This window comes from Panthera onca, chromosome A3 (genome assembly GCF_046562875.1).
Source record: "Panthera onca isolate mPanOnc1 chromosome A3, mPanOnc1 haplotype 2, whole genome shotgun sequence".
In the NCBI taxonomy this organism is placed as follows: Eukaryota; Metazoa; Chordata; class Mammalia; order Carnivora; family Felidae; genus Panthera; species Panthera onca.
The window spans coordinates 53,828,955-53,856,647 of NC_138341.1; the positions used below are offsets into that span (position 1 = coordinate 53,828,955).

General features: G+C 37.2%; 1 protein-coding gene and 1 non-coding gene across 5 annotated transcripts; one reads left to right on the plus strand and one right to left on the minus strand.

The window, feature by feature from the left end:
• On the plus strand, positions 1–26,357 carry NFU1 (NFU1 iron-sulfur cluster scaffold). 4 transcript variants are annotated; one of them, XM_060659382.3, is made up of 8 exons: positions 1–209; positions 3,308–3,408; positions 8,725–8,860; positions 14,363–14,429; positions 18,799–18,913; positions 22,896–22,956; positions 24,435–24,609; positions 26,197–26,357. In XM_060659382.3, the coding sequence occupies exons 1-8, from the start codon at positions 148–150 to the stop codon at positions 26,239–26,241; spliced, it is 762 nt and encodes a 253-aa protein (XP_060515365.2). In that variant the 5' UTR covers positions 1–147; the 3' UTR covers positions 26,242–26,357. The 4 variants fall into 4 exon arrangements, with proteins under 4 accessions (XP_060515365.2, XP_060515371.2, XP_078300709.2 ...); XM_060659388.3 differs by having other exon boundaries at positions 8,788–8,860; XM_078444582.2 differs by lacking the exon at positions 1–209 and adding an exon at positions 777–840.
• LOC132672661 (U6 spliceosomal RNA) lies at positions 20,306–20,412 on the minus strand. Its single transcript, XR_009607633.1, has one exon. It is a non-coding gene; the product is annotated as a U6 spliceosomal RNA (small nuclear RNA).
• Positions 26,358–27,693: the final 1,336 nt, after the last annotated feature.

Consider the following 27,693-nt stretch of genomic DNA (forward strand, 5'->3'; position numbering starts at 1 on the left):
TCCCACCAGCAGCAGCACCGCCCCCCGCCGGCAGGGTACGCTCTCCACGGAGCCTGTCCCGCTTCTGGCCGGCCTGCGCCTGCGCGGGGCTTCCGCCCGTCGGCGAAGCGGCGAGAGCTGCCCCACTTGCTGCGCACTCGGACTAAGATGGCAGCGGCGGCCCGGCTGGGTTGGGGAGCTGCGGCTGCAGCTGCAAGGCTGTGTAGGCGGTAGGTGACGAGCCAGGAGCTCCGCACAGGCGTGCCGCTGGGCTTAGTTAACCAGCGGAGTGGCCGCTGCCCCCACAGCGGGGTGGGCAGAAGTGCCCCTGACCGAGCTTTCGGGTGCGCCCCCGTCGCTTCAGTTGGGGGGTCTCGCCCCGAGGTGGGCGCCTATCGGTGAGGCGGCGCTGCGCCCTCAATTCGGGCGGGATCTGCGGCGCCCGGTCCCAGGCGCTGAAATCCGGCGCCTGAATCCCTGCGGTGGGGAGGCCCGCAGAGACTGGCTGCAGAGACCCCACGGAGGAGATATTTTAAAAATCAGTGTGGTCCCCTCCAGCCTTTCCATCATGTGCAGTCCCTCTGCTTTTTAAACACAAATCAAAATATCTACAGAATGGGAGAAAATACCTCAATTCCTCATTTTCTCAGTAGGCCCAGAAAAGGGGACGTGACCTGTATGAGGTCATATAGCTTCTAAGTGATGGAATTCTGATGAGAATCTAGACCCCTAGATTTCCCCCGTATCACCTAGAGCCACCCTGTTGCCTTGTTTTTTCCCCTTTTGTGCAACCCGCCTTTGAGTTTGGCCTCCCAGTGACATCTGTCAACGTTGGTTAGATGAAAAGGATTGATAACTTAAGTAGGTGTCACCCTGATTTTGCCACTGGAACAAAAGGACAAAAGGGCCTACAGGGTTTCACCTAGTGAATGTTAGGGATTTTAGTGCTAACGATGTCCTTGAAATTTAAAAGCATTAAGTTTGCTGAAAGATTTGTTAGCCACCTACTATCCCCCTGTGCTGTTTTGGTAGATGTCTTACTGGAAGAATTTAACTTACCGTTACTATTTTTTTTTTTTTTTAAGTTTATTTATTTAGAGAGAGAGAGATTGAGAGAGTGAATATATGAGCAGGGGAGGGACAGAGAGAGGGAGAGAGAATCCCAGGCAGGCTTCATGCTGCCAGTGCAGAGGCTGGCACTGGGCTCCATCTCCTGAACCTTGAGATCATGACCTGAGCCCAAATCAAGAGTAGTTGGTGGCTCAACCGACTGAGCCACCGAGGCCCCCCCTCTCCTTTACTATTTGTCACTTTAAACCCATCTGTGTCACAGTATCCATCCGTTCTGTTGCCTTTTCTGTGGGCCTAAGGGATAAGAATACCGGTCTTCAGTGTGTATTCCCATATTCCAGCATAGTCAAGATTTAGGCAGTGAGCTATGGATAAAAATGTTTTCACCCCAAGCCTTAAACCTCATTCAGTAATTAATTGGGCACCTATCACGTAATAATAGTGGTAGCCAACATTTACTGAACTCTAACTACAAGGCTAGGCACTGATGTATGCACTTTACATGGATTATCTGGATCCTTTTATGGCTCAGTCTTTGAGGTAGCTGTGAATATTTCATTTTAGAAATGAAGAACTGGGGCGCCTGGGTGGCGCAGTCGGTTAAGCGTCCGACTTCAGCCAGGTCACGGTCTCGCGGTCCGTGAGTTCGAGCCCCGCGTCAGGCTCTGGGCTGATGGCTCGGAGCCTGGAGCCTGTTTCCGATTCTGTGTCTCCCTCTCTCTCTGCCCCTCCCCCGTTCATGCTCTGTCTCTCTCTGTCCCAAAAATAAAAAACGTTGAAAAAAAAAAATTTAAAAAAAAAAAAAAAAAAAAAAAAAAAAAGAAATGAAGAACTGAGGCCATCCGTCATGCTTGCTGCTGAGGGGCACAGAAATGGATACACCCCTTCCCTTAATGAGTTTGCAGATAAAAATAATCAGAGAAAATATTTTTAAGTGATCATATATATATTTAAAATTATTTAGCAACTGCTGTGAAATGAAAACTGAAGAAAGCAATAGTATTCTTTAAAAAACAATTTTTTTTAATGTTTATTCATTTTTGAGAGACAGAGTACAAGTGGGGGAGGGGCAGAGACAGAGGGAGACACAGACTCTGAAGCAGGCTCCAGGCTCTGAGCTGTCAGCACAGAGCCTGATGTGGGGCTCGAACCCACAGATTGCAAGGTCATGACCTGAGCCCAAGTCAGACGCTTAACCAACTGAGCCACCCAGGCATCCTGATAGCAATAGTATTCTAAAGTAAACTGGATTTTAAAGTAACTTGCATCAGACTTCTAAAAATTTTTACTGAAAAATTTTTTTCCTTTTTTGGTAATATTTGTTTTCCCTTCTCCCTTCATTTTTAATTTGTTAAAACCATGAAAAAATAACCAATTGGTACTTCTCTATCACAGAGAAATAACCAAAGTTACAAACACTGGCTTAAGAGGTTTCCAGTCTAGAAGCATATATATAGGGGAGCCTGGGTGGCTCAGTGTGTTAAGCGTCCGACTCTTGATTTTGGCTCAGGTCATGATCTCACAGTTTGTGGGATCGAGCCCCACATTGGGCTCTGTGATGAAAGCTGGAGCCTGCTTTGGATTCTCTCTCTCTCTCTCTCTCTCTCTCTCTCTCTCTCTCAAAATAAATAGATAAACTTAAAAAAAAAAAGCATATATAGATTAGTACCTTCTTTAGTGGTTTGGAGGAGAACAGTACACTTTCTGTTAGACTTTTTGAAGTATTGAGATACCTTTCAGAACAGGTAGTATTGGTTCTCTCCAGGAAAGCATGATGGTAGAGACAGAAAAGGGAGGGAGACTTCAAAGTATTTACTTTTGTTCCCTTTGAATTTTGAACCATGTGACTCTATCACCTAGTTTTTTTTAAAGTTTGAAAAGAAGGAAAAAAGCAATTGGTAGTTCTTTGCATCCTTCATGCATAGCTAAGAGCCTGGGAATCCAGGTTATAAATCACAAATGTAGTTGCATTTCTGTTTCTTACATTGCATATTGCACAATCCTGTGTACACTCAGTTATCAAGACTATAAATTTCCATTTGAGCTCATGTTTTTAAATTGTTTGCAGATATTGCTTGCCTAAAGAAGGGGAAATAATGTGGATGGAGAATGAAAATTCAGCTTTGTTGTTATTTTCATTATTTATATATATATGTGTGTGTGTGTGTGTGTGTGTGTGTGTGTGTGTATAAGAAGTAGAAACTGAGCTTAGAAGATTATCTCTTGAAATGTCATTTTTGTTTGTTTTTAAATGTAGATTCTGTCCTATGATGAATCTGTATACCATGACAAAACAGCCTCTGCATCAGTTTGTACAAAGACCGCTTTTCCCACTGCCTGCAACCTTATGTAACACAGGTAAAATTTCATCTCTTTAAAACAAATTATGTTTCAGAAACTAATGAAACTATGCTCAAAATTTTGTGGATCATAAAAGATGAGAGTTTGTAAATTTCCTGTTCAGATGCATAAAAGAACATGGCGTTTTTTTGTATCATAACTTCATGCTTGACTGTTACAGGTATGCTTGGCATTAGATTTCAAGAATCCTGAGCACAGTGTCCAATAGATCAATTAAATCTCGGTATCTTGTATAACACATCTTCTGGAGCATTGTTCAGGAAATGATTTCTGAAATGAAAATATAAAAAGAAGTTACAAATGGGTTTGTTTAAAAAACTTGTATGTATTTTAAGCTCCTGCCCTTCTTATTTTGACAAGAATGCACCTAAAATCAGTAAATTTCTAGCTTTCATCAAGGCTTCAGGAAATAGTACTTTTGATGTAATTTTTCTTTTTTTTCATCCAAATCAATTAACTATGGCTTTCTTGATAATTTTGTTGATGTTACATGCTTTTTTTTCTTTTATTTTTGTTAATATTGGAAATAATGAAGACAGGATTTGAAAATTATTGAACTGTGACCAGTGTCATGTGGTTAGGGAACCTTGGGAGCTGTCTCTGTGTCTGTGTGTAAATCTGTGCCTTTGTGTACTTATGGAGCTATAAGAGTTTGGATTTAGCTCTTGGGCCCTCTCCCATTTCTATCACTGCCTTGAACACCTTGTGGCTGTACTCTGGCAGGTGGCTGACTCTGGCTAACCACATGATCTAGATCTGGGTAGATAAGAGACCTTACGTCCCCTGTATACTGGGGCAAGAAGAGGAGAACCTTGCATGTTTCCTTGAATCACAGAATGAAAATTTAGGCATAAATAGTAACTCAGCATGTTAAGCTACTTTAATTGGACTTTTAAATTTTGTAGGGTGGAATTATGTGGTCCTCATGCTTTTCAAATTGGAAACCCACTGATCATAGTCTTTGATACTAACTTTAAGCACCATACATCTATAGTTTTGGAAGAGCTTCTTCCTACCTATTACCTATTAGACCAAGCATAATAGGAAAATTATTTTAGATCAGTCTATTTTGTTGGAACCCTTATGACACATTCAGGGGTATCTTTCTGGATGATGGACCTGGGTGTCATTTCTGGAATATCAAATTAAATCCAGTTTAGACTATAATTGGAATGATTTTGTTAATGCCAAGTCAAATTACTATTTTGAAATAGCTTTGCTCATTGTCAAGAGAGAAAGTTTATGTTGTGTTATCATATATTTTCTACTTCAAAAAGTATATATAGATTATGCTGTCCTAAATTTTTTTTTACATTTATAGTTTTTTTTAAAGTTTTTATGTTTTTAGTAATCTCTACACCCAACATGGGGGTTGAATGACCCTCAGATCGAGAGTGGCATGCCCTTCTGATTGAGCCAGCCAGGCGCCCCATGTTTACAATTATTACCTTCAAGTATTTCTAAAAACCTTTCTTACTGCGTGTATAGTTGTACACAGATGGACTGAGTAGAAAAATGCCATGGGGTGCCTGGGTGGCTCAGTTGGTTGAGCATTCAACTCTTGATTTCAGCTCAGATCATGATCCCAGGGTCGTGGGATCGAGCCCCACATCAGACTCTGAGCTGAGCGTAGAGCCTGCTTGAGGTTCTCTCTCTCTCTCTCTCTCTCTCTCTCTCTCTCTCTCTCTTTCTTTCTTTCTCTTTTCTTCTGCCCCTCTCCCTCACTTGTGTACTCTTTCTTTCTCTCAAATAAAAGCTTTTAAAAGAAAGAAAGAAAGATGCCAGATTTAATTCTTCAAATATTGTGGTAGAGTGTTTAATGTGTGCAGAGATTTTGGTTACCAATAAATTATTAAGAAAGGCCTTACCAAATGATTGGTCATAACCAAGGTTAAAAGAAGCTTGTTGTCTTTATATTTATAGAAATTGGTGATAGTCCTTTCTTTCTTTCTTTTTTAATGTCTATTTACTTTTGAGAGAGAGAGAGAGACAGAGCATGAGTGGGGGAGAGGCAGAGAGAGAGACACACACACAGAATCTGAAGCAGACTCACGCTTTCTCTCTCTCTCAAAATAAGTAAATAAACTTAAAAAAAAAATAAAACTGTTGCTTTTTGATATTTTACTGCTTTTCCTTAGACGTATGATACGAGGATTATGACAGGATAGGAAGACTGATCTTAAATGTATTTTCCTCTGAATGCTTGACACTAAGTGTGGAGTGGCAGTATGTATAGTGGTCAAGCAAGTCCATGGTAGGAGATTGGTGGGGCTTGAATCCTGTCTCTGTCTCTTGATTAGCTGAGTGACTTTGAGCTTTAGTTTCCTTATTTATAAAATAGGATAAAAACGGTGTTTCCTTGAGAGAATGGAAGGATTAAATTATGTAATTCACAGAGAGTGCTTAGCATCGTGGCCCAGCACATGATAACTATTAAATAAATTAATCTATTTCAGTGTACTGCTCTAAGATGAGAATTGTCTTGTTTTGGTTGGAAGGTTTATTTTCATAATAAATAATCAGGACCTGTTTAGTAGTTTTAAGACTATTAAAACCCCAGTACTATCTTCTGTCCTACAAGCTATTATCATAATAGCAAGGTAGGAGAGTGAAGATTCTGTTCATTTTTTACTCCTTTAATGAATTCATTCTTAATTCCTTCTTGGCCCTAGAAGAAGCAAAGAAGAACATGTAAAGATAAGTTAAAAATATTCCAGAAAGTAATTCACATAGATTTCCACTTTCATGATAATTTATAATGTCACTGACTATACCATTGGGCAAATTACTTAACTGTAAGCTTCAGTTTCTTCATTTGTAATATGGGAATACAGTAGAACTTTGGATTGTGGGTAACTTGTTCTGCGAGTGTTCTGCAAGGCAAGCAAACATTTCTAATAAATTTTAACTTGATAAACGAGCGATGTCTTGCAATATGAGTAGTACATGATGCCAGACGTCACATGATCACAACTGAGCCAGTAGTTCTCCCTCTCTCTCTCTCTCTCTCTCTCTCTCTCACTCTCTCACTGCGGGATTGTGAGTGATTGTCTCCCATGCTCACATGCTCAGTCTCAGACCGTGGTGTTTGGCAGAAATCAGTGATTTTTCAGAACATTGGGAGTGGCCCACAGCTGGCACTAGTGTATTTTTTGCCACTTCAAAGCACCTAGGGACAGTCCTTTGCTTTTCCATACAAGAGTAAGCTTAGGAATGCTTCGCTTCATTCTAGGTCAGGCTGCCTGCAGATATAGACCTTTCCTCAGCTGCTTTATTGCCAGTTACATTAAATACAGTATATGACAAAAATTTATTAATACTGTACTGTAGTCAACATCCGTGTGAGCATATACATTGGCCCCCAGGCAGAAAAAGATTCCATTCAGCCAGTAGACAGCTCAGTGATTCTGTTAGTGATAGTGAAAGTCATTCTACACAATAACCTTCCTCCCTCACACCAGCCACGAAGGTTTTCAAAGGTAAGTGCAGCTTAATTTGTTTATTTTTCCTTATATTTTGTATTTTCTGTATTATTTTGTATTATATTACAGTATTATAATCATTTTTATATGAATATTTTTTTGGTTGTGGAACGAATCATCTGAGTTTCCATTATTTCTTATGGGGAAATTTGCTTTGATGTAAAAGCATGCTTCCAGAATGAATTATGCTTGCAAACCAAGGTTTTACTGTAATAGGGATTCTTCATAGTATTATTAAAGGCTTAAATATATATAAAGCACTCAGCCCTGTCTCTGGCATGTAGTAAGTACATACACAATAAATATTAGTTACTATTATAAATTTGTCTTTAAAAGAATGGTAACCAGTAACTTCTGGGGTGGCTCAGTCAGTTGAGCATCTGACTTTTGATTTCAGCTCAGGTCATGATCTCATGGTTTCTGGAGTTGAGCTCCACATTGGGTCCACAGTCCAGCTAGAGATTCCTCTCCCTCTCTCTCTGCCCTTCCCCACCTTGTGCACACACATGCACATGCGTGTGCTCTCTCTCAAAATAAATACGTAAACATTTTTTAAAGAAATAAAAGAATGGAGGGGTGCCTGGGTGGCTCAGTTGGTTGAGCGTCTGACTTCGGCTCAGGTCACGATCTCACAGCTCGTGAGTTCGAGCCCCACATCGGGCTCTGTGCTGACAGCTCAGAGCCTGGAGCCTGCTTCGGATTCTGCGCCTCCCTCTCTCCCTGCCCACCCACTCTCATTCTGTCTCTCTCAAAAATAAATAAACATTTAAAAAAATAATAATAAAAGAATGGAAGCACTTTGGAAAGAAAAGAATTAACATTTTATTGTCTTTAATATCATGGTGATGATGATTTATGATTACGATAGCCATTAGTACTAAGTCAACAAATAAAATATATTAAAGACTCTGGAATGATGATATGCCTTCCTCGTTAAAAGTAGGATACTGCTGGGATGCTGGGTGGCTCAGTTGGTTAAGTGGCCAACTTCGGCTCAGGTCATGATCTCACTCTTTGTGGGTTCAAGCCCTGCGTTGGGCTGTGTGCTGACAGCTCAGAGCTTGGAGCCTGCTTCCGATTCTGTGTCTCTCTCTCTCTGCCCCTCCCCTGCTCGTGCTCTCTGTCTCTCTCTCTGTCTCTCTCTCTCTCTCTCTTTCTCTGTCTCAAAAAATGAATAAGCATTAAAAAAATTTTTTTTAAGTAGGATATTGGTAGAAAGTGTTGAGTAACAAAACTAAATAATCAGTATTACTATAAAATTCATTGCAATTATCCTATATTGATAAAGTTCATTGTTGTCTTTAAAAATTATTTTGGCTTCTTGGGCAATAAAGCCTTATTTTCTTTTATTTAAAAAAAATTTTTTTAATGTTTATTTTTGAGAGAGAAAGACAGGGTATGGGTGGGGGAGGGGGCAGAGAGAAAGGGAGACACAGAATCTGAAGCAGGTTCCAGATTCTGAGCTGTCAGTGCAGAGCCTGACGCAGGGCTGGAACCCATGAACCGTGAGATCATGACCTGAGCCAAAGTCGGACGCTTAACCAATTGAGCCACCGAGGAGCCCCAAATAATCAGTATTAATATAAAATTCAATGCATTTATCCTATATTGATAAAGTTCATTGTTGTCTTTATTTTATTTTATTTTATTTTATTTTATTTTATTTTTTTTCATTGTTGTCTTTAAAAATTATTTCATCAGCTTGGACAATAAAGCTTTATTTTCTTTTTTTTACTTCTTTTGATTCTTTGAAAATGAGCACTTCATAGTCCATAAACGTAACTACCATTTTTTTCTGGAGTAACATTCTTTCTTCTTTTTTCTCTTTTAGTGAGATACATGTTTATTCAAACACAAGATACCCCAAATCCCAACAGTTTAAAATTTATTCCAGGAAAACCAGTTCTTGACACAAGGACCATGGATTTTCCCACACCAGCTGCAGCATTTCGCTCCCCTCTGGCTAGGTATATTGCTATTTCTTATTTGCTTTTACCAAGAAACATAACTGACTTTGGGGGTGAGGCAGCCTCATTTAGTAATCGCATTTTTATGTGCACTGCACAGTTTTCAACGTAAAGAATGCTTTATTTTCTTTTCAGGTAAGAGATAAAGGAAAATAATAGTTGATATTAGGGAACCCTTGAAAAGTGATGTATTTGAGAGATCTATATCATGGCTAAATAAGAATTTGTATTTTTACTTAAAAAAATTTATTAAAATGATAATATAAATTTTCATTCCAAATATTTAAAACTGTTTATAAAAAAACAGTGAAAACTTGTTAATTTTTTTCCCTAAGGATAGCTAAATTTTTAGATATTTCAAAATGAAATAGTTTCTAAAATATTCCATTCAGAACTATAAATAATAATAGTTATCAGGTTTGCCATGATTTTTTAAAGACCAGTCATTGGGAGACCGTTTTAAAATTCACTAGAGGGGCGCCTGGGTGGCTCATTTGGTTAAGTGGCTGACTTCGGCTCAGGTCATGATTTCATGGTTTGTGAGTTTGAGTCCTGCATCAAGCTGTCTGCTGTCAGCACAGAGCTCACTTCAGATCCTCTGTCCCCCTCTCTCTCTGGCCTCCCCCACAGTCTGTCTGTCTGTCTCTCTCTCTCTCAAAATAAAAAAATAAGCATTAAAAAAAATAAAATTCACTAGATTAAGACATGTTAAATGTATGTCAGATGAAGGACAAATGATAAAATTATTAGAATGAACCTCTTTTTAATAATAGCTAGAGACATTATAATAAGAAATATTATAGTCCTGAGGCGCCTGGGTGGCTCAGTCAGTTAAGCATCTGATTGATTTCAGCTCAGGTCATGATCTCACGATTCCTGGGATCAAGCCCTGTGTCAGGCTCTGCACTGATAGCACAGAGCCTGCTTGGGATTCTCTCTCTCCCTCTCTCTGTCTGCTCTTCTCCCAATTGTGTGTGTGCATTCCCTCTCTTTCTCTCTCTCAAAATAAATAAATAAACCTAAAAAAATATTAGAGTCCACATCAATTAAAATTTTTGGTAATGTAAGTCTGATACTGATTGCCAGGGATATTTGGAAAGTAAAGCTTAGATTAACTACTTCTGTACACACAGCTGTTTTATATGTCTTATTTATGGGAACCAGAAATATGCTTATCTCAGGTGTGTTTTTTTTAATTTCTCATTAATAAAAATGCACATTTCCTTTGACCTACAGATGCCACTTATTACAATATATCTTAGAGCATTTGTTTTTCATACTTTTTTTTTTTTTTAAATTTTTTTTTTCAACGTTTTTTATTTATTTTTGGGACAGAGAGAGACAGAGCATGAACGGGGGAGGGTCAGAGAGAGAGGGAGACACAGAATCGGAAACAGGCTCCAGGCTCCGAGCCATCAGCCCAGAGCCTGACGCGGGGCTCGAACTCACGGACCGCGAGATCGTGACCTGGCTGAAGTCGGAGGCTTAACCGACTGCGCCACCCAGGTGCCCCTTGTTTTTCATACTTTTTGATGCAGGTGACACTAAGAAACATTTTATATTACAACCCAGTACATATATACACATGTATTTAGATAGATTACACACAGGTATTCAGTGGGACAATTTTCATCCTGACAGTGTGTAATACATTCTTATTTCTTTTCTTGTTCTCTTTATTCTATTCTGTTGTATTGTATTAAAGTCCTGTTCAATACCTAATTGATTTCACAAGTTACTAGTGGGGTTGAAAACCACTTTAGACAACATCCACATAGGTACACAAGGTGATACAAGGATGTTCCTTTCCTTACAGCCTTGTTGGTAATGGTAACCTGTTGGAAACAACCTAAATATTCATCAATAGGAAGAGTTCAGTAAACTTTGTTCATCCATAGTCTGCAGATAATTAAAAAAGATGAGGAGAACCCTCATTTACTATCACAGACTGGCCTCTAAGACATACAGTTAAGTGAAGAAGGCATGTTGCAGAACAGTGAGTACAGGGCACCTGGGTGGCTCAGTTGGTTAAGTGTCCTACTTCGGCTCAGGTCACGATCTCACAGTTTGTGAGTTCAAGCCCTGCGTCGGGCTCTGTGCTGATACTCAGAGCCTGGAGCCTGCTTCAGATTCTGTGTCTTCCTCTCTCTTTTCCTCCACTCACACTGTCTCTCTCTCTCTCTCTCTCTCTCTCTCTCTCTCTCAAAAATAAATAAACATTAAAAAAAAAACAGTGAGTACAATATGATTATTATGTATATAAAGCTAAAAAACACAAAACAAAAATATAGTAACATAAAGGTCTAGAAGAATGTACCCGCAACTGGTAACAGTGGACTTGGGGACAGGGTTGGTCAAGAGTCATTTTCACTTTATATAAATAGTTTGAAATGTTTGCATCAAGAATGAATTCATGTATTTTTGTATTTAGGAAGAATATAAAAGTAAGAAGACTCTGTTCACTTACAGATAAGTTGGAGATTATTTCTGTCAGATGTTCAGTTGGCAAAAGCTCTTTTCAAATTAGTAGCTCATTTCCTGGATTCACAGAATTTATTATCTTCAGTCAAGCAAAACTAATCTCGTTTTTGTTGTTTTAACAGAGAATGTTTTTGCTGTAGGCTAGAATGTAAGCTTCCTGAAAAACCGAGACCAGTTTGTCTTGCTCATCATTGTATCTCTGGTGTTTATTTAGCACAGTGTCAGATATTTAGCAAGTTTTCAAATATTTGTTGAATGAGTAACTGAATGAATGAGTAAATGATAGTGTATCTTACTTCAGAGAGGCATCTGAATTGTTTCTCACTATCCTTATGGACACCGACAACGAAATGTAAGTCGAGTGTAAATCTGTCTCTAGAGACATGTAAGAGGATCCGTAGTATCTGTAGTATTTCTGTGGTTGCCATGTTTATTCAATAATTCTCTTTGTCAGCAGCATTAATAATGATAAAATTATCAATTTTCAGGTGGGAGGAATTGTTTGTATGTTACATGGCAAAATTCAGAGGAATTTTTAAGAAGTTTCACTAGGCTAAAATGATAGGGTAAAGCAAGTAAGGTAAAATCTAACAGGAACAAATGTTAAGCCTTGTTATTTAAATTTTTTAAATGAATAGCACAATTACAGGATGGAAGAATCTGACCTTTCAGTTATTTCTATTGGATATGATGCAGTACTCAAAAAAGTCAAACATTAACAGAGTCCTAGTGTCCAGCTCAAGAGAGGTAACAGTCTTTGTACTCTGAGTAAGTCAGACTACGTTTGGGATATGTGTTCAGTTCTGGGTGTCATATCTTGGACATTGTAGGAGTTGGAATTGTCCTAAGGAAAGTAACCTAAATGGCAAAGCATGTTTACTCTGTTTGAAACACTTTTCCAGCTTTTTCTTTCTTTAGGGACAGAACCTATGAACTCTTGCCTACAGCAGTTCCCCTGACTGACATGGCCCAAAGATTGGGTTGATTTTTCTCACCATCCTTTCATTTGAAAAAAAAAAAGCTTTGCTAACAGTGCAGATATACAGAGCCAATCAGAGGACCTACTTGTAGGTCTGTGCTTGGGTTTATTGGATCATACTATGCAACCAAGTATCTTGTAACTTCTTATAAATTTAATGTTGAATGGTTGTGTAGAGGACCTGGGTGACATCATTTCAGACAAATTCCTAAATAATTTAAAAATAGTAATTCCAGGGAGCGCCTGGATGGCTCAGTCGGTCAAGCGTCCAGCTCTTGATTTTGGCTCAGGTCATAATCTCACAGTTCGAGAGATCTACCCCTGCATCAGGTTCTGTGCTGACAGCGGGAACCTACTTGGGATTCTCTATCTCCCTTTCTTCTGTGTGCATATGTGCTTGCTTGTTCTCTCTCTTGAAAATAAATAAACGTCAAAAAAAATAGTAATTCCAGTAACACTCTTTCAATAATAGACAAAGAAAAGGTAAACTGTAACCTTTTTTGAAGTATATCAGCTTTTGTTCCTAAAAGGGGATAAGGGAAAAAGGAAATTGCTCTGGAGTGTATACTAGATATGTATGGCACATGTATCAGTGATGCGGGAAGGAAGGTGCATTTCAAAATCCCGTAGGGGCTTTTCAAATTATAATCCTCCCTTCCTCCTATCTTAGAGGATTTTAAAAATTAGTTTTATTGAGGTATAATTTAAATTTCTTTTTTTTAATGTTTATTATTTTTGAGAGAGAGACAGAGACAGAGAGCAAGCAGGGGAGGGGCAGAGAGAGAGGGAGACACAGAATCGGAAGCAGGCTCCAGGCTCTGAGCCATCAGCCCAGAGCCTGACGCGGGGCTCGAACTCACAGACCGCGAGATCGTGACCTGAGCCGAAGGCAGCCGCTCAACCGACTGAGCCACCCAGGCGTCCCTATTGAGGTATAATTTATATGAAATGAAATTCACCAATTTTAAGTGTACAGTCCAGAGTTTTGTTAAATATATATAATTGTATAACTACCACTAAAATAAAAACATAGGGACATTTTTATCACTGCAGAAATCCCTCATTTCTATTTGCACTCATTCTTCTTGTTTCATTTTCATACCCTGGTAACTATTTTGTTTCATGGCAATGCATTGCAGCTTTGCTGAGATATAATTGATGTAAAACATTGTGTAAATTTAAGGTATACAGTGTGCTGACTTGATATACATGTGTATTGCAGAATGCTTTCCGCAGTAAAGTTAGTTCACACATCTGTCACCCTGGTAACTGTTGATCTTCTTTCTGCCACCACAGTTTTACCTTTTCTAGAGTTTCGTATAAATGGCACCATATAGTCTTTTGTGTTTGACTTCTTCCCTTCCTTCCTTCCTTCCCCATTTATTTTATTTACATATCTTTTTAAGTTTATTTATTTATTTTGAGAGACAAAGAGTACAAGTGGGGACAGAGTGGAGAAAGGGAGGGGGAGAGAGAGAGAGAGAGAGAGAGAGAGAATCCCAAGCAGGCTCCATACCATTAGCGTGGAGCCCAATGTCGGGCTCAAACTCACGAACCATGAGACCATGAGCCAACGTCAGATGCTTAACCAATTGAGCCACCCAGGCAGCCCTGGCTTCTTTTCATTTAGCACAATGCTTTTGAGAGTCCTCTTTGTTTTTGCATGTGCCAGTAGTCTATTCTTTTTTATTGCTGGGTAGTACTGCATTGTACAGGTACACACAGTCTGTTTAGTTATTCACTAATTGATGGACGTGTCCAGATATTTTTTTGGCTTTTATAAATAAAGCTGTTATAAAGGTCCATGTACACATCTTTGTGGAACATGTTTTCATTCCTCTTAGGTAACTACCTAAGAGTAATTGCTAGATCAGAGGGTAAAAGGATGAAACAAGATTAGCCATGAATTGATAATTGTTGGCTGTGAATTGTTCATGCTGGTGATGGGTATGTAAATGCTCTTTTACTTTTCTCTCCACCTTTATGTTTAAACTTTTCTATAATAAAGCATTTTATTATCTCTTATTTTTTATTATTCACAGGCAGTTATTTAGGATTGAAGGAGTAAAAAGTGTCTTTTTTGGACCAGATTTCATCACTGTTACAAAGGTAAACATAGGATTATATAAAATAAGATGTGAAGTTCTTTTAGTTTTTTCCGAGTCCAACATTCCTTTCCGAATTTCCTTTCTTATTGTATTTTATGCATATTGGTACTAAAAATCTCAAGTTAAATTTACTTCTCGCATTTCTCAAGTTAATTATTAAGTAGAATTTTCAAGTTGAAATTATCCAAATCCCTTGTTTTTCAAAAGAGAAAAACTTTAGCTTCAGATGGTTAAATGCAGCATCCAGGATTATATATCTACCCTACAGCAGGGCCAGGACTCAACCTGGGCAGAACTAGAATTTAGGCTCCAATTATTATTTTTTTACTAATCCTTTTTTATTTCATAATTGAAATTTTATTGGTAGCTTTGGTATTTTTACTAGTTCTTAATTTAAAATGAGAGAGTAAAAAGAAACAAATAATCAAACTATATGTTTCTATATTTGACCAACAGCATGAATATGTGTCTCCATTCAAAATGGGCTCTTTTCATCATGGCATCTCCCACATTATACATCCTGCTGTAATATGAGCAGTGCACTGTGTAGTTCTGTAGCACTTGGTTAACCTCTAAGTGTCAAAAAAAAATCTATGTAAATATGCTACCCGATCCAACAGCTGAAGTGGTATCTGCTAGAAGAGGTGGTTTCATTTTTAAGTCTACTAGATTAGTGAGAAATGAATTGTTTAAATTTGAACTATGTATACTTTTATATCTGTCCGTTGATATGTATGCACTGAACTTAATCACTTTTCAGTATCTTGTCAAAATCGAAAGTTTCCATTTAACTCTTCTTAAGCAATTTGAAAGGATTGCTCTGAGTTCTTGATGCACGGATCGGACTGATAATAGTGGACTGGTTTAGTGACATGGTACAAATAGTCCAGGATTCTCTTGTAGCTCTTTATGTGTGGAGGAGAGTGAGGGTTTTCCTCCGTGGTGGCAATCCCAATGGCCATAGTTCTTGCGGATATCCTGATTGTAAAATGTTTTTCCCTGTTGTTGAAAGTGTTAGTGGCCCTACATTCTCAGAAAGTCCTTTCTTGACCATATTAGTTGAAGTGGCCATCTGTCCAGGAGCTCATTACCCTGTTTATTGTCTTCGTTGTACTTGTCACTTAGTCACTTTCTTTTTCGGTTAATTTTATTACCTGTCTTTCCTATACTGGAATGTAAACTCCTTAAAGATAGAGATTGTCCATCTTGTTAAATTCACCTGGAACAATGCCTGGCACATACTATGCACTTTGAGAAATTTTTGTAGAACGAAACAATGATGTAAGATTTCGTAGATTAAATTTTCAGGTTTCTGTCAAAAGGATTGTGGTGTGTAAATCTGTGTTGACTGATCCCATGTCTTTACCAGTTTAGAGACATCTGGCCTATCTTTACTATTCTTTAATTTGCTTTCTTTGGTATTTTTTAAGGGTCGGGGGAGGACCAGCTTTTGTTTAATATTTCCAACGTGTCTGATATGGCATTTACATAGCAGAAGTACTTTATATATATTATCTAATTTAATCCTTAGAACTAGGTATTCTTGTCTTCATTTTATAAATGGCAAATTATGTATTTATTTTAACAAGTTTTTTTTAGTCCTTTTATATACAGGCCATGGCATATAAAAATTTTTTTAGATGAAAACATGTGATTATGTCTTTCAGAGTTGTTTTTTTTCTTTGATTTGATTTTGATAAGTCATCTTTTATTTCCTTTTTTGTTTATAATTTAGTTACTCTTTTTGGAATTTCTCTAGCTCCACTATTTTTCCTTAAGTGACATGATATAACTAATAAATAATCTAAGTTAGGGCATATATTGATATTTAATAGGTAGAGTAGTAGATTTGTTTTCTTTCAGTTACCTTCCTCATTATAGACTATCTCTCATCTACTTGATAACTTTGGCTATTGCCCATTTCCCTTTATTTAAAGTGAATCATTCATTCCTTTAAAAAAATTTTTTTTTAATGCTTATTAAAAAATGCTTATTAGGGAGACATGGAATCCGAAGCAGGCTCCAGGCTCTGAGCTGTCAGCACAGAGCCTGACTTGGGGCTCAAACCCGTGAACCATGAGATCATGATCTGAGCTGAAGTTGGATGCTTAACCGACTAAGCCACCCAGGCTCCCCTGAATCATTCATTTCTTTAGCAGAGTAAAAATAGTTTTCTATTCTTCCATCCTTTGAAATAACTTTGATACTTTCAGTATTTTTTTTTTTTTTTTTTAAGTAAGCTCTATGCCCAACATGGGGCTTGAACTCATGACCCCAGGATCAAGAATCACATACTCTACTAACTGAGCCAGCTAGGTGCCTCTTATTTTTTTCTAAATAAATAAACTGCTTTTTTTTCCCCCATGTAGACAACTTCAGAATAGTTTTCTTTTTTTTATTATCAATATTTCCCTATTCAGTAGAGCCTATTATTTTATTTAAAAAATTTTTTAAATGTTTATTTATTTTTGGGAGAGAGTGAGAAAGAGAAAGGGAGCATGTGTAAGCAGAGGAGGGGCAGAGAGAAAGGGGGACAGAGGATCTGAAGCAGGCTCTGTGCTGATAGCAGACAGCCTGATGTGGGGCTTGAACTCATGAACTGCGAGATTGTGACCTTAGCTGAAATGGACGCTTATCTGACTGAGCCACCTAGATGCCCCTAGAACCCACTATTTGATGAAGATTTTGAGGTAGCCCTCTGATCCATCTTCCAAATAATTTATTAAAATGTTACCTAGAACTATTTCCCATTCCCAATCACTAAGGCAACTCACTAGTTTTGTTCTTATATCCACAGCAGTGCGCATTTATCTTGTCTTCTGTGTACTGTCTCTAAGTTGGTTCTTAGTCCATGACAAAAATAGCCCCTTTTATGCATGTAGACTCATTTTTAATAGTATTTAAGGATAGGCACTAGCTGTTAATCTCCTGAGAATCTAAATGGATTGCATCTAATACTTTTTCCTCCTAAAGAGCTCCCCTTTAAAAAACTAAAACAAAACATGCTCCCTTTCTCTTTTCAGATGTTCGTACTATTTAGATATTTAATAATCCCATCCTTTTTTTTTTTTTTAAGTTTATTCATTTTTGAGAGAGAGAGAGAAAGAAAGAATGCAGGTGCAAATGGAGTAGGGACAGAGAGAGAGAGGAGAAAGAGAATCCCAACCAGGCTCCATGCTGTCAGAGCAGAGCCCAGCATAGGGCTCGGGGCTCCATCTCATGAACCGTGAGATCATGACCTGAACCAAAATCAAGAGTTGGACACTTAACTAACTGAGTCATCCAGGTGCCCCATAATCCTTTTTTTTTTTTTTAAATGTTTGTTTATTTTTGAGAGAGAAAGGCAGAGTGCAAGTCGGAGAGGGGCAGAGAGAGAGGAGACATAATCCGAAACAGGCTCCAGGCTCTGAGCTGTCAGCACCGAGCCTGTTGTGGGGCTTGAACTCATGAACTGTGAGATCATGACCTGAGCCGAAGTCGGACACTCAACCGACTGAGCCACCCAGGTGCCCCAATCCTGCCTTTTTTTAATGGAATCAAGTAGTTGACCCAACACAGAGGTCACATAATTAAGTATTCTTTCCTAAGGATGCCAGGCTTGTTGGAGGTCCACAAGCCCTCTAGCACAACGGCCGTAGATAAGACACCATATTATATGTTTTGCTTCTACAGTTGTGTCATTGGATTTCTTCTACTCTTGAGTAAGATAGTAAGTTGAATTCTTTGAATACTTGGGGGTTATCTTGTATATTTGGTCAAGTAACTGTATCCTATTTTCTTTAAAAGAATGGGAAATCTCTTTATCATTCTCTCTAAACACAGAATTCATGCAGTATTTTAACTCTCTTCACCACTGAAAAAATATCTTTATCCCCTATACAAGACATGGTATATCCAGCACACTTAACACAAGTTTGACGAATGAATGAATAAATGCATGAGGAATGTTCTAAGATTATATCTTCTAAAAGTCAGTATAGACCAGATCTATTAAGAACTGGAGGGGCGCCTGGGTGGCGCAGTCGGTTAAGCGTCCGACTTCAGCCAGGTCACGATCTCGCGGTCCGTGAGTTTGAGCCCCGCGTCAGGCTCTGGGCTGATGGCTCGGAGCCTGGAGCCTGTTTCCGATTCTGTGTCTCCCTCTCTCTCTGCCCCTCCCCCGTTCATGCTCTGTCTCTCTGTCCCAAAAAAAAAAAAAAAAAAACGTTGAAAAAAAAAGAACTGGAATTAACATGTGTTCTCCAGAAATGAGTGCTATTACATAGTATAGGATATATATAGGAAACGATTCTTAAAAGATTCAGGGTGTTATTTGGTATTAGTCTTTGCTTTTGATTAGAAATATAGCATTTTCCTTTAAATATTTACAGGAAAGTGAAGAGTTAGACTGGAATTTACTGAAACCAGATATTTATGCAACAATCATGGATTTCTTTGCTTCTGGCTTACCCTTAGTTACTGAGGAAACATCTTCGGGAGAAGCAGGTAATATGTTGGATAATTAATATTTATTTTCATTTTCTAAAAAAAGTTTCTACTTTCCTCACATTTGTCTTGATTTCAAAAGTCATGAGAATACTAGGACGCCTGGGTGGCTTAGTTGGTTAAACGTCCGACTTCAGCTTGGGTCATGATCTGATGGTTCATGAGTTTGAGCCCCACATCGGGCTCTGTGCTCACAGCTCAGAGCCTGGAGCCTGCTTTGGATTCTGTGTTTCTGTCTCTCTGCCTCTCGCTTGCTCACACTCTGTCTCTCTCTTTCTCTCAAAAATAAATAAACATTAAAAAAAAAAGTAGTCACAAGAATGCAGATTTTTATCATTGTACCATATTTAACTCTGGAACCAATTCCAGGCAGAACAGAACTTCACATATACTAGTTTCATCCATTATTTTTGAAAACTTGTGTATAAATTGATTATCTAAAACTAAATTTTTCAATTATAAAAATTTTCAAACATACAGAAAATAATACAATGTATATTAATTTTCTCTCTTTTCGGATTTCATAGATGTTAGTTTTTTGCCACAATTGCTGTATACCCATTTTTAAGTAAAACATTAAAGACACAACGAAAATTCCACAACCCGCATCCCTTCCCCTTTCTACTTCCAGAGATTTGTGGAAACTTGGTTTGTTTTTCAAACTTTTACACACATAAAAGTCTCTGCAGGGAATATATGGTATTGGTTTTTGTTCTTAAACTTTAATGTATATTATATGCAATTAGCCTTTTTTCACTGAGCATATTTTGAAATACATCCATTTTGAAAAAATGTAGTTCTAGTTTATTTAAGTACTAGATAGTATTCTATTATATGAATAAACTACACTTAATTTGTTCCTTATGGTCAAATGAATTATTTATGCTAATTTCTATTACAAACATTGCTGTAGTGGGCAACCCTGTACAAGTCTGTGCATATGTGAAAAGTTTTGTTATAATATGTTCCTCAAACCAGAATTGCTGTATTATAAATTATTTTAATTTATATGCTAATTAGCAATATATAAGAATTTGAACTTACATCTTTATCATCACCTACTGTCTTTTTTTTTTTTTTAAATCAGTATGTTAAGTGTAAATGATATCCTGTTTTAGTTGCAGTTTCTTGATCAACACTGAGCCTGAAGGTTTTCATATGTTTATTGGCAATTATTTTTCTTGTCAGTAAATTTCCTGTTCGTAATCTTTTCCCATTGTTTAAAAATTAAGTTGTCTCTTTTGTGTTGATTTTAGCAAGTTTTTGAAAAATATTCTGGGTGTTTGTCCTTTGTTAGGTATGTTCATTGCAAATAACCTCCCTAACCATTCCTCACCTTCTCACTGTGTTTAGGATTTTGTCATTTAGAAATTTTTCTTTTTCCTTTTTTTTTGAAAGACAGAACATTTCATGAATTTGCACATAATCTTTGCTCAGAGTCCATGTTAATCTTCTCTGTTTCATTCCGGTGTTAGTATTTGTGCTGTTGAAGCAAGCACAGAAGTTTTTCTTTTTAATATAGTCACATATATTCATCTTTTTCTTTGTGGTTTGTGCTTTTTGTACCTTTTGAATGTTAATTTTGTGGAAAGCACTTGGAAGAGTAAGTGCACATGGAGCTTAATAAGTATTAGCTGTGGTTATTGCAGTTTGTTGATGAAATTTGTCCTTTCTCTAGTATCACAAAGATACTGTCATGTGTGTGTTTACATACATGTATATGTACACACACAAATATTTGTATAGTCACTTTTAGATGAACACTTCCACTTCTAGATACATACCCGAAATGAATCTTATAAATGTACATAAAACAGTACATGAAGCATGTTCATTGAAATATTTAAAAAATACATCAGCAATTAAAAGGAGTGAACTAGATTGGGAGATACAATGTGAAAAGATATAAAAGAAAATATTAATTGAAAAAGGAAAATCAAAGGATATGCTTATTTACAGGTTCTTACATATATACCATTTATGCAAACTTCAAATAATGCATGAAACAGCTATAGGTGTTCTTGGTGGATATATATGTAAAATTGATAGAGTGTTTGTAGAGCCACTTGATTACAGCTCCCCAAATTGAAAAATACACAAGTGTTGACTCAAATATCCCACCACTAGGAATTTATCTCATAGATACATTTGCAAAAGTACACTGATCATTCTTTACACCAGAGTGTATATGCTGCAGATTGTTAGAAATAGTAGCAAACTGGAAACAACTGAAATAACTGAGAAATTAGCTAAATGAAAAGAAATCTATACAATTACTGTATAGCTATTTTAAAAATTGAGATATATCAGGGTGCCTGGGTGGCTCAGCCGGTTAAGTGTCTGACTTCACCTCAGATCATGATCTCATGGTCCATGAGTTCAAGCCCCTCGTCAGGCTCTGTGCCAACAGCTCAGAGCCTGGAGCCTGCTTTGGATCCTGTGTTTCCCTCTCTCTATGCCCCTCCCCCACTCACACTCTGTCTCTCTAAAAATAACATAAATTTTAAATTTAAGGCATATGTATATATGCTGATAAGGAACTGTAGGCTATATTAGATAGAAAAAAGGTATAGAATGGTATGTGTAGTGGGATCTCATCTGTATAAATTTGTACATGTAAATTTAATGTAAATATTCTAGAAAGATACACACTAAATTATGGTAGTGGTTGTTTATGGAAGTGACAGTGGGGAATGGAATTTAGGTTTTGACAAAAGAGAATTTTAACTTTATTATATTTCATTTCTTTTACTAAAAAAAGATTTAAGGGGCACCTGGGTGGCCTAGTCAGTTAAGTATGTGACTTTTGATTTCGGCTCAGGTCTTGATCTCATGGTTCATGAGTTTGAGCCCTCATAGGGCTCTGCGCTGACAGCAGAGCCTGCTTCGGATTCTCTCTTACTTTCTCTCTCTACCCTTTCTCTACTCGCTCCCTCTCTCAAAAATAAATAAATAGACTTAAAAAGCAAAGAACATAAAAAAAAAAGAGATTTAAAGTTGGGGCTCACTTGGTTAAGCGTCCAACTCTTGATCTCTGCTCAGGTCATGATCTCATGGTTCATGAGATTGAGCTCCAAGTCAGGCTCTGTGCTGACAGCCTGCTTGGGATTCTCTCTCTTCCCCTCTCTCTGCCCGTTTCCCATGTGTGCAGGCGTGTGCATACACTGTCTCTCTCAAGATAAGTAAATAAACTTTAAAAAAAGATGCAAAGTTAATATAATTTAATATTGATAATTATTACTTACATTGGTGTCAGAATTCCAGTGTATATTATAGTATAATTTGAATTACCTGTATTTTTAGTTTTCCTAAAGGTAAATTTCTCAGAAAAATTTTATTTTATTTATTTATTATTTTCAAAAAAATGTTTTTTAACCCTTAAAAAGGCATTGGCTAAGATCGGTATATAACCTTATGAAGTAAAAGAAAAACAAAAATGACCCAAAATGAAAAAACTGATTTTTTTTATTCACATTTGTAGCACATTTTGGAAATTTCCACAAAGCTTACATCTATATTTAGTGTCATTGTCATCTTGAAAACCAGTGAATTTAAAAATTAAAAATGTAACTTAACTAATGAAGTAGGTGTGCTTTTGTGTCTCAAAGTTTCCATCAGAACCAGTCAGTCTTTTTTTCTCTGCCATTTTTCAATCCTTGAAGATGATGAAAGTTTACAAATGTATTAACTAAAAAAAATTCAAACCCTAAACATCATTAGTAGGTCAAGTTATGTCCGTTACTCACCTGTATTGCCATGTGTCAAGTTGACGTGCTCCTTAATTTTTCTTCAGAGAATCAAATGAATGATCTTTTCATCTCCCCAACCATCATTTCCATTTGTCTTGTATCACCACACCAAGTTACATGTTCTGTGCTTTTATTTTTTAATGAGACAGTTAAAATCATCCTGTTTTAATACTTGTATTTGCATGGATATAAAATTTCTACTGTTAATATATTTTATTTGTAATCGTTTCTAGGATCTGAAGAAGATGATGAAGTTGTGGCAATGATTAAGGAACTGTTAGATACCAGAATACGGTATGTGCTCATCTTTCTGCCCGAAATCAAATATACTGCAGAGGCAATGTTCATAATAGCAGTTTACTTTTAGTTGTCCATGAGGGAAAAAAAACAAAACTCTAATAAGTACAAGTAAATGTAAACCACAATCGATAACCCTGGCAGTTGAATTTAAAGTCTGTACATTGTATCTGTTCACTCAAAATGTTAAAACAGTCTGTCTAAACATAACAAAGGACTTTATTGTTCACAGTCACCATCTAGGTTTGATTTGTTGTAATACCAAATTTCTTAAAATGAAAAAATGAGTTAAACAGTGTTCGGGAAGATTGTGAAAAGGGAAGTACTTTTTTCAAGCTGTTGCCCATAAAGAGTAAATTTCAATGAGTGGAGAACCGCAGGCTTACCCTTTTGCTTGTAGCAGAGCACTGGTCCCGGTGAGAACTCCCAGAAAAGCTAGATAAAATGCAATAAATTTCTTTCGTTTGAAAACAGTAGAGAGCTGCTGAAGCACACAAGATCCTAGAGAGAAGGGAAGCTCATTAAGGCTTCCCGTGGGACATTTTGCTGATTTTTGGTGTGAGGCTAGAGCATGAGAAGCTGGGCAGAGGGCAACTATATGGCCATTTCTACTACATCTGAATGTATGTGCATTCCTGACCCAGCAATTCCATGCTCAGGTATATGCCCAGCAATCATATATATGTATAGCAAAACACATCTACAAGAATCTGTAAAAGCCAAAACCTGATTTAGCCCAGAAGTCCGTCAGCAATAGCAGGGATAAATTCTGGCATTTTCACTTAATGGAATACTATGTGATGATGTGGAAGAATCTCATAAAGAGTAAAATAAGCCAAATACGAAAAAGTAAATACTGTGTGTTTTTTAAATAGAATTTATATTTATAAATTATAAAGTTAAAAAACAGGCAGAATTAAACAATGGTAATAACAATTAGGAAATGGTTACCTTTGGTTGCGAGGACGTACAAAGGGGACTTCTGGGGTGCTAAAATTGTGTGTTGGCCTGGGACAAATGTGTGTTCACACTGTGAAAATTCATTTAATTGTTCATACATGGTTTATGCATTTTTCTACATTAATGTTATATTTTGATACTTAGTTTACCTGGAAAAAAAAAGCCAGCATGTGTCATGTCAGTCTGCTGCTGTTCATTCAAAAGAAATGAATGAGTATATTTTAAGTAATCCTGTAATTTTTTGGAAATTTGAGATCTTAAATGCCTGAAAAGATTATTAACAAGCAAGATTAAAATATAATAAGTGGAAAATGTTTGAATGAATTTTGGCATTTTATCCAAGAGTAAAAAGAGAGTCACCAATGAGACTAACTACAGTTCTCATTCTCTATTGTATAGGTAGCTCTAACTTTGTGAATTTTACCAGTATACCACCTAAGCCCTGAGTTGTTTTAAATTTTTTTGATGGATACATCAGTTCTTTTACATACATCACAAATATTCCGTGACCGCAGGCCAACTGTGCAGGAAGATGGAGGAGATGTTATCTATAAAGGCTTTGAAGATGGCATTGTACAGCTCAAACTCCAAGGTTCTTGTACCAGCTGCCCCAGTTCAATGATTACTCTGAAAAATGGAATTCAGAACATGCTGCAGTTTTATATTCCAGAAGTAGAGGGTGTAGAACAGGTATGCCAATATTATATGACAGTTGAGATTCAATGCCTGCCATTTCCTCTTTGAAGGCCTTATCAGTCCTCTGCTTGAAATTAAGCTCTGCTTTGGTCCAAAGCCTCTTTCAGTGTGTCTGTTTCAGAGTTATGTTTATGCGTAAGTTCCTTGAGAGACTTGTAATCGTATCCAGGTCTTTGTATTCCTCTGCAACACCTAGCCCTGGGTGTTATGCACGTTGTATATTTTGTTTGTATTAAATAAGTATTTGGAAATATTTTTCCACATTTAGGAATGTTCTGCCTAAAATAGGAAGTGATTGACAAATTTCTCTGAATTGAGTATTGCTGAGATTGATTATAAAATATCAGTTCCTTGGATGTAATTTTTACTCAACCCAAAAGAAAAACTATAAGAGAATTATTTTTCCATGATAGTGTCGGATCAGAACCAGATTCTTCTAGATTTAAAAAAACAAAAAACTGGGGCACCTGGCTGGCCCAGTTGGTTAAGTGTCCAACTTCAGCTCATCATGATCTCACAGTTCGTGAGTTTGAGCCCCACATCGGGCTCTCTGCTGTCAGTGCAGAGCCCACTTCAGATCCTGTCTACCCCCTTCTCTCTGCCCCTCCTGTGTGCATGCGCTTGCTCTCCCTCTCTCAAAAATAAACATTAAAAAAAAGAAAGAGAAAAACTTATTTTTGTTCCATTATCTTCTCTGTGCCTTACGTGCCTTTTTAAAGAATTGGATTATTTGACACTTTGGTGGATTGACAAAGGAACATTTTTGTTTACTTGTCCAGGATGGGGTAATGAATTGGTAGTTACATTATAAACTTGAATTGGTGTTTAATTATAGTAGGTGTGTTGAAGACAAAAAAATGTTCCTTAGGTTTATATAACTCTTTTCTTCTTCAAAGGAGCTGGTCTTTATTTTCTGAGTAATATGTTAACCCATGAAAAGATGTTAATCTTTTCATTTTTTAAATCAGGCGTTTGTTAGTATTCTTCTAATATTTTAACTTCATAGAAATAAATGTCTTCATATTTTTCTAAGGTTTAAAATGAATTTTTATCTGAGTAAGACCAAAGTAATTAGTTGCTAGTATGATCTTTTATTTCTTTACTTTTTTAGAGATTCATTTTTCTAATATATATTTTTATAATAACAGTTTGGTGTGGCTCCCCAGAATATATTTAAGTAAATAGAATACTGTTGGGAAGAACAAACGAACACACAAACATACAGTCCATTACATTAGTCTTGTGGCTAGGAAATCCCATTTAGTTAATCACTATAGTCAGTGTCCAGCTCAGACTCTGCTACTGAAAGATTTTTGGGGGGACAAGCAAAAGAGACCACTACTTAACTAATTTGTTAATATTAAATTGGCTTTTGTGTTGTTACGATTCCAGGTTATAAGACAGACCTTTTGCTTTGGGGACTATTGATAGATTTGTGGTTAATGGATTGACATGTGTTATTATAGAGTATTTCAGGTAAGCAAGTAAGAGTAAAAATCAGGAAAATAGCAATTTCTAATCCTTTTCTTAATTCTTAAATTCTCTTTGTTTTCTTTGTTTGTTTTTGTTTTTTTGTTTTAGGTTATGGATGATGAATCTGATGAAAAAGAAGCAAACTCACCTTGAAATAATTAGAGTTTTCTTTGGGCCCAGCAGTTGGACTTCTTGATCATATATACCAAGCTTTTATTATTAATCTGCTAAGGAACTTGAGGATTAATAAAATATGCCCTTTTTTCAGAGACTGATGTATAAATATTGCATGTTTGCTTTACCTCATATGAGTTATTTATAACATCCTGAATCATCTTCTGTACACGTGGATTTTATCCAGGGATATTTTAATGTTTGTTCTTCATTTCTCATGGCTCCTTCTTTGCATAATGTGTGAAGTAGTTCATTTGCCCCCATTTAATTCATTTACTTTTTTTTATACAGAAGTAAATAAGGAGAATGCTTTTAAAAATATTCTAAAATGGGTTAGCTTTTTGTGTAATGCTTGAAACTATCTTTACTGAATTAAAAAAAAAAATGGTATGTGGCTAGTAGCTCCCAATGTACATAGGACATGACTTCTCACTAAAAGACCAAAACAAACAAACAAACAAACATAATGCTGAAAACTGATAACCCAGTTCTAGAATATACACAGAATTTCCATTGACATAAGGCTGAATTGAGGAAAAACTGCCTTATGTTCAGCCTTTATTTTATGAAGCACAGTCTGTGGAAAAAAAGGTGAGAAACTGCTTTGGTCCTTCTTCCACTGGCTTCTCCTGACTCCTGACTGTGCCATGCAAGAAATTTAGACAGTTATCTTTTTACCATAGAGGTAGCCAAAGTAGTAAATTACTCTTCTCTCTCATTTTTTGTAACAATTCAGAGACAATAGTTCACAGACATTATCAGGATAGGAAAGAGGGAAATAACAGTGGTACCTTATATTTCTGGAATTCTGGTCTCCAAAAGTATGGATAGGAAGCTAGGGATGGAAACAGGAAGAACTCCAGCGTTTGTGAATGCTGGAATAAGGGTTGTATTTTTGTCCTTTGGTTCGTAGAACCAGACAGTGGGGTTGGAGAATTTGTTCCCTGAGCTAGTATAGATGAATTTAGGTCAGACTCTGGTGATTGCTCTGTAGACTAGACACGTTAACATGCCCTTTAGAAGCTACAGGAAATGGAGACTGGAGAAGATGCAGCTAATGACGAGTCTTGGGTATGGCCATGAAATAGGTGGCAGAGGTGGGGGGTGGTGAGTTAGATTACTGGAGGAGAAGAAATCATGGAACTGAGAGGCCAAGATACTGGGAAGATTTTCTGCAAAAGGGAGCAGCCATGGGGAACAAGGAGGAAAAGTGGGGGGAAGAATATTCTAGGCATACAGAGCAGTGTAAACAGAATCTGGCAGCTGTGAAATGTTTTTGGGAACTGCAAGAAGCTAAGTATGGCCTGAGTGCTTACCTGGAAATGGTACAGAAGTAGGCAGTGGGTGGAGGAGAGTGCTGCCGAAACTTGGTTGCCTACCCGGCATATACCCCTGCTTCTTACTGAGAGAGACCCTCCCAATGATCATTAA

Excerpts from the sequence above, each read along its gene's own strand:
- NFU1 (XM_060659382.3), top strand. The coding sequence starts at position 148 with ATGGCAGCGGCGGCCCGGCTGGGTTGGGGAGCTGCGGCTGCAGCTGCA. Across the intron at positions 8,861-14,362 it reads TTTCGCTCCCCTCTGGCTAG|GCAGTTATTTAGGATTGAAG; the intron begins GTATATTGCTAT and ends TATTATTCACAG. Across the intron at positions 18,914-22,895 it reads AACATCTTCGGGAGAAGCAG|GATCTGAAGAAGATGATGAA; the intron begins GTAATATGTTGG and ends AATCGTTTCTAG.